We start from the raw sequence: 7457 nt of genomic DNA, 5'->3' as shown, positions 1-7457 counted from the left end.
GTTTGAGTCCACGAAGAAGAAGAAGCGCATGCAATCCGTCCCTGGCTCGTCGTCAGTCAGGTGGACGTTTTCCAAGCCGCTTCGTTCCCAAACGTCCCTTTGGAGTCATTTGGGAGTCGGAAATGACGAAGGATTCATCGTGACGGCACAAAGTCCATTTTCCACATCACTGCAAGCCGAACGACGTTGCGTACACTTGACAAAATACTTAATCATCACATTCGAAATGGGTTGCACATTGAATCGATTATTAGACTTCCAAAAGCTTGATTGTAATCTTTTCCGATTGAGCTCGCGTCCAAAAGTTGTCAATTGTATTTGTATCGAGTTGATGGATTCTTTGGCGCGCCACTAGAGGGAGCCTGCGTTCCGCCAGTGGTGCTCGTAAACTTAAAGTACCATTTTTATGTGACTTCGATTTTTGGACTGAAGTCGATCTTTCAAACTGCGCATCGCGTTCCGTAACGATGAGAAAAAGACTTTTCTCGTCTTTGCGTGTTGGTGACAATGACGTGAATTTTTTTGTTATTTTTTGGGGGGGGGGGGTTGCATTTCCTATTTGGACTCAAACGTTAGACAATCACTCGAGTTGAGACTGGCGAGGGATTCTCAACACAGCCGCCATGATGATGATGATGATGATGATGATGATGATGATGATGATGATGATGATGCCGCCATGATGATGATGATGATGTCATCAAGTATTAGCGCTGCTCAAGATGGCAACAAGGCCGGATGGGATTATAAAACCAAAGCCTCCCAGCATGCTTTGGGGCTTGTCGTGGTGGGTTCGTGTGTTTATGTGGAGTTTTTGTGGGGGGGGTCGGGATGATTTGGCACCCTTTGTCAAACTTTGAGTCCAAACTTTGTGGCCTTAAAAAAAGCGATGTTGCAAAGATGCTCGACCAATCAAAGTAACATCGACGTGAGAGGAGCCAGGAGGGGGGAGGGGGGGGGGTTACGGGGGTTGCGTACACCCCCATCGACCCCATCTGGACTGGGGAGGTTGCATCGTTTGAAGTTTTGCTGTGGCAACGCATATAGACCTGGATGTGTGTGTGTGTGTGTGTGTGTGTCCAGGGTAACGCTGAGCTCAGCACAAACACAACATTGATCTCTCCTGCAGGACAGCAGCAAAAGGGGGGCGGGGGCGGGGAGGGGTGGGGGTTGGGTTGTCTGGTCGATGGACACTGCAACACTGCAAGTGGGTTGGGGGCGGCAGGGGCGATTTATGGGGCTTCTCACATAAAAAAAACAGCACCTGGATGCATCTGGAGGCGGAGCTTACATGTCAATACAAAGGAGAACAAAATGCCATTGTGATCGGCGGCCAGCGTGTCGCGTCTGGTGGCGGCCTAAAAATCGGCGCCGGCTTGCGGAGTTCCCCAATTGGCGGTCGGGATGTTTTTCTTTTCTTGTGAAGGCTTAGCTACATTAGCCTTTAGCACTCCTGTCCATTGCATCAATGTTGCTTCTTAGCGAAATCAAACATAAAAAAAACCACTTTTGTACATATTCAGTCTGTCATGGAGAATCGGAGAATTTTCCAAATACGAGTTTGAAGATAATCGCAGAAAACGTGCAAAGATTGACGACTATGAAAACGACGTCGTTTAGTAGATTTTTTTTTTTTGGTGTCCAGCATGATTGGCCCCTCCCCGACTTGAGCGCAATCGTGACGTGCAGTTAGCTAACCCTAACCCTCAAATGGAATCTTCTCTTCGGACAGCTTTAGAGCGCCTCGTTGTCGCCAGGGATGGGCTTGGAGCACTTGCTACTTGATTGACAGCCACCAATAAATCTGTCATGATTTTTTACTACTCGCGTACTCGTGTGTTGTGATGTGTTGTCACGGCAACAGCGAGCACGCGGTTGTCATGGTGATGAGAAGCTTGCGATCTCGGCGCCGTCCAATCAGGAGGTTTGGTCTGGCCGGCGCCGGGACGAGGCCTCCCGATTGGACGGAGGGATTGCGGGGCCGTGATCGGCCGCTTGGCTTCCAGGCAGGGACGCCGATCGCGTCACGTCGCCATTTGGAAAGAGACAAACGGCGTGTCGGTCCAAAAGAAAGATGGGGGAAAATAAGAATGAAATGAATGAAGAAAAAAAGCATCAAATGTTGCATAATCAAGCCTTTTATTTGCGTGGAATGATGAAGAAAAAGAGAAGACGTCCAAACGTCATCCGGAACACAACAACACAAAGAGGAAGTGCTGCGCTGGAAAAGGAAAAAGGGGGCGGGGCAGCGCGATGAGCGTGCGTGCACAAACGTCCTCGCTGGCGCCGCAACAACGACACGACAGCAACGACAACAGCCGGTCGAGCTGCGCCAAATCAAACAAATCTTTTCTTTTCTTTTGACGCTCATCGAGAGCCGAGTTGGATTTCTTTCCATTTTTCCACTTGATTTGGCAACTGGATATTTCTTTTCTTGATTTCATTTCATTGTGGAATCTATTTTAGGAACGAATGGAGAAAAGTGCCGTTAGTTTCACGTCATTGCGATGAAAAAATATGCTATCAGGATCTGGTGAGGGGGCGTCGAATGTTGTCTTTGTCACACAACTCCAACATCGTCAACAACAACAACAACAACAACAACAACACATGATAACACAAATGTCTCATTTTGTGTTTCGCTCACTGCCTCGACGCCGGCGAAGCTAACGTTGATGCTAATATCAAAGCTAACACTGCAAGCAAACATTAGAGGTCCATTTGGAAGCTAACTTCAGGAGCTAGCTTCAGAAGCTAACATTGGAAGCTACCGTGGGTCTTCCTTAGCTTGTACCTTACAGGTAACTTTGGATGCTAATTTCATAAACTAACATCATAAGCTAATGTTGAAATGAATTTAGGGAGCTAACGTCAGAAGCCAGCAGGTCTCGCTTAACTCTGACGTTAGCTTTGACGTTAACAAAGAATGCTAACGGTTAGACGCTAACTTCACACGCTTAACATTGAAAGCTAATGTTAGACATAACATTGGAGTGAGTGTTATGGGTGACATTAAAAGCCAACCGACATCAAAGTTAACTTCAGAAGGTGAAACTGGAAGCTAACATGGGAGGTAACGTTGCACGCTCACTATCGAAGCTACCTTTAAGGCTAACTTCAGAAGTGAACCCTGAAAGCTAATGTTTGGAAGCTAACATTAGAGGTAACGTAGGAAGCTCATTTCCAAAGCCAACTAAAAAAAACGAACGGTGTTGGTCTTCTTTAGCTGGAAGGTTAGAGGTCATGTTAGATGTTAACTTCAGAAGCTAACATCGGAAGCTAACGTAGTTCGCAGGAAGCGGCCGGTCAGAAACGATCACGTCACACCAGAAAGGAAGCAGGAAGCAAAACAGGAAGTGTAAACATCTTTTTAGGAGGCGCGGTCAAAGCGGCGAACAGACGGCGATGAAGTGTGACTGCTTAAGGCTCGTTTGTGACCACGTCATGAAAACGGCGAACGGCGAGCGGCCCGCGTGGCGACAGCCCAGCTTGGCGAGACCATCGTCACAACGGGACTTGCGTGCTTTGCTTCTTTTTGTTTTTAGGGACCGAACCCGAGCAGGCGGTGCCGGTCGCGTGCTAACTTTGGTTGACAGGAAGTGCAAGTTTTTGCATATTTAACTTTGTCTCGGTTCCGCTCAGGAATTTGCCGGATCAGCTTAACGGCAGGGGGACCATATTCCCATTTCCGAAAAGAGGACACGTGCCCCGCCTTGAAATTGTAGTACCGGTCGAAGTTACGCCGTGTACGTCACCTTCTTTGAGTCACGCAAAGCCAACCGGACATTTTCATACATTTATAAAATCCCCGGACGCCCGAACGGGACGTAAGAAAATGGCCGGACTCTTTTGGTCTCCGTCCTCAACGGGAGACAGGAAGACAACGATTCTGCGTCGTGTTATTACGAATCCCACTGCGGTTCCGGGCAGGCAACATGATGGAGTGAATATTATTGGGTTGCATTCGGGTAGAACACGCCCTACTGCGAGAGTCAACCTAACCCTACCTCGAACCCTGACCCGCTAACCATGACACGATCTGGCCCAACACGCCAACATTTCTTTCTTCACTGATGGACTCAAATTGGGAAATTTCCTGCCTCGAACGCCAGTGGGATCCACGAGAACACCTCCGCGTCACGCCACGAGCTCCAAAGACGGCAAGATGGCGGCGACAAACTCAGTGAAATAAGCAGCGCATCCATTTTTGCTTCTTCTTGGTTTTTTTTCATTCGATCTTTTCAATTCCGTCCAATGACTGATTGTCATCAACTTGGTTTGCCTTTCAGTAAACGTTTGTTCACATTTTTAGGACAATTGGATCCATTAGCTGCACTCAATTCCCACTTTGAGGCACTAAACTGTTTGATTGCTTGTTTGTCGGCTCGTCTTTAGCGGCCACGTTAGCCGTTAGCTTATCCGCCAAATCCGATGCGATACGTTGTAGCACTAGCTCGCTAAGGGGACCACGTCAACAATCCTGGAGCTTCTCGAGCGCACCGTTAGCCAAGTTGCTAATTTGACAAACGTTCAAGTGGGAGTTAGGTTGACGTCATTCGTTTGGCCAGCTAGCGCTGTTCCGTATTCTCCCAAAATTGGAGCTTTTTAAGCTAATGAAAGCCTTTCCCTTTACTCACTGGCAAGATTTCGAAGCACCCAGGACACAATTCCCAAGTCCCGTTCTTACAAGGATGAGGACATTCCAAAACGACCAGTGCATAGTTCCTTAAAGGGAAGCTCACGGGTGTAAACGAGTTTTCAAAGTTAGCAGGTGAACGCGGAGCTCGTCTGCGCTCCGCGTTCACATGAGTTCAGTCGATCAAATATGCCACCGCCAAAACCTGCGACCGTAGGCACAAAATGATCAAGCCGCCGCAATGACCACCGTTTTTAGCTAGCCGTTAGCTTGTATGCTAACTCAAATGATAGAGAACGCCGCTAGCTGGCTAACCGGATTAACTCTCGGAGCTGCTCACACCAACCGTTAGCCACGTTGCTAATTTGGCCACAGTTGGCGAGCTGGCCAGGAGCGGGGTGAGGAGGAGGAGGAGGAGCAGGAGGAGGAGTTAACCAATGGCGAGAAATGACAAGGTGGCGCTTACATAGAAAAGGAAGTGGCCATGTCATGTGACTAACTACATCATCACTAACACTACGACATGCACGTCTTTCATATTGTATACTTATGTACGTACATATATGGTCATATCTACACGTCAGCAGGCAGGCCACGCCCCCTGATGCTAAGTGCTTGTATTGGACCGCACCTCTTTGAGAGCGGCCAATCACGGAGGGCCACGCCCCTTCACGATTATCTGGCAAACAAACACCAAGAAGAAAATACACAAAAAGTTGCCAAAGTGAAATCAAATATGTGAAAAAACAAAAAACATGTTTTGAAAACACCAAAATGGAATAAAATATGTCCAAATAAATATCTTTTTTAAAAGTGTCATAAAAATACAGTCAGCCCTCGCAATAAACACCAAACATGGCAAAACGAATTGGTTGTGTTCAGAAACCATCAATATTGTTGTCAATCATCATCATCATCATCATCATCATCATCATCATCATCATCATCGCTTTGATTTCCTGATGATGCAAATGATCCAAAAAAAAAGTGTACTGCAAAATACTTTCACAAAAGATGACACATCATTTTTGGGGGGGGAAGAAAAGATGACTTTCTTGTCACATTTGTGATCAATAATTTCCTCCCCCAAAAAAGTTTCCAGACAAAAAAGTTGGCATATTTTTGAAAGAAAAGTTGAATTGTCCAAAAATGCAAGCGTTTTAGCGAACGTCTTCTTGTTGCTGATTACGCACTCGATTACGCCAATTGGCTTGGCGGGAGATTGCGAACGGCGAGGGCTGACTGCACTTGAAATGACAAAAGATGTTTTGAAAAATGAAAGATGTGCTCGTTAAGTTTAGCAAAACATTTTGTTCAAGTCCAACCAAGCGCAAACTTTTAAAGGGATCATCAACAAATAATCGGAATAATCATCATCATCGTCATCATCATCTCCCAATACCAATAAGAATAAAAATCAAAAGAAGAAGTGTAACAACGTCCCTTTTTGTCTTTGCACATCCCGTTTTAGAGTCCAGAGGTGCCGGCGGACTTCGCAGGGGAAAAAATAACAAATAAAAAAAGCAGCTTGGCGCTTCCAAACATTGCACTTCTTCCATATGAGCATCTTTCATATTCAATATTTTATATTGAATACGAGGAGGAAGAGGAGGAGGAGGAGGAGGAGGAAGAGGCGAGGTCACGTGACAGCCAGCAATGAGTCAACAGGCCCCGCCCACTCACAGCTCCTTCCAGGAAGTCGGCCCCCCAGTGGGCGGAGTCATGTGTGCATCAAGCAGCGGTGAGTCAACAAGCCCCGCCCACTCACAGCTCCTTCCAGAAAGTCGGCCTCCGAGGGGGCGGAGTCTATAGTGGGGCGTAAGGGCGGATATTAGCTGGTGATAAGACCCCTCCCCTCAATGATGCTCCTCCCACATCGGGGGGAAGAGGAAGAGGAGGAGGAGGAGGAGGAGGCGGCGCCACAGCTGGCGGATGAGACTTGTCTTGTTTGGCCCCACCCCCAAAAGACAGAAGGAACCTCTCGAGGTGTTGGGGGGGGCGGGGCTGTGAGTCCCCTAGCCATGCTGATGCCGACAGTCAGGCGCTGGTGGGCGGAGTCAGGCGCGGAAGGGCGGGGTCACACACACAGGTGGGCGGGTCCGGGGGCGGGACCGGGAGGAGCCTCTGGAATTCTTATCCCAGGTACCACTGAGAACAAAACGAGAAGACATCGTCAGCGTCGCAAGTCAACAACTCGTCAACAACTCGTCAACAACTCGTCAACTTTTACTCGCAACTTTCACTCGCTCGTCACAAACTCGCCATTTTCCTACTTTCATCATTCCCTCCTCCGCCACCTTCCACTTCTTCTCTACTAACCTTACATTCACCCTCCAAACTAGTCACTTTCTTATCACTTGACAGTCATCCTCTACTGACTCGCTAGTTAACTAGTCAACTACAATTCCCTCTCTAGCCACTGATTACTTTCTAGTCCTGTTGTGTAGTCGTCTTTCACAGATGAGTTACTTTCTCATCCCTCCCTACTCACAGCTACCAACTAGTCAGTCTCAATTCATCTTCTAGTTAACAACTAGTCACCTACTAACTTCTTGCTTCCCAGTCACCTTACATTCCATTCACAAACTTTCCAGTTACTTGTCAACTTCTGGTGGTCACTTTGGGGTTGGTCCCTTTCTAGTTACTTTCTGGTTATCCTCCAGTCACCAACTGGTCAACTTCTCGTCCCACGTTAGTTGTTGCTAGTCACCCTCTTTCAAGTTGTGGTGATCCGTCCGGCACTCGCGAGTCGCCAGCTGGCCAACCAGATGACTTTTCTACTCAATCTCAAGTGACCTTCCAGACTAGTCACCACACTTAC

The 7457-nt window shown here is 47.6% G+C and overlaps 1 protein-coding gene across 4 annotated transcripts in view; it reads right to left on the bottom strand.

The window, feature by feature from the left end:
• Positions 1-2120: 2120 nt before the first annotated feature.
• nfia (nuclear factor I/A) overlaps positions 2121-7457 on the bottom strand; it is a 40273-nt gene continuing 34936 nt past the window's right edge. For all 4 annotated transcript variants that reach the window (XM_077584999.1, XM_077585000.1, XM_077585001.1 and 1 more), the window contains one exon: positions 2121-6784. In XM_077584999.1, coding sequence (XP_077441125.1) covers positions 6770-6784 — 15 coding nt within the window. In that variant the 3' untranslated portion in view covers positions 2121-6769. The remainder of the gene's footprint in view (positions 6785-7457) is intronic.

The sequence above is a fragment of the Vanacampus margaritifer genome, chromosome 13 (assembly GCF_051991255.1).
Source record: "Vanacampus margaritifer isolate UIUO_Vmar chromosome 13, RoL_Vmar_1.0, whole genome shotgun sequence".
Lineage (NCBI taxonomy): Eukaryota > Metazoa > Chordata > Actinopteri > Syngnathiformes > Syngnathidae > Vanacampus > Vanacampus margaritifer.
Note: the sequence above shows the minus strand (reverse complement) of the source record. Positions and strands in the feature narration are given on the sequence as shown.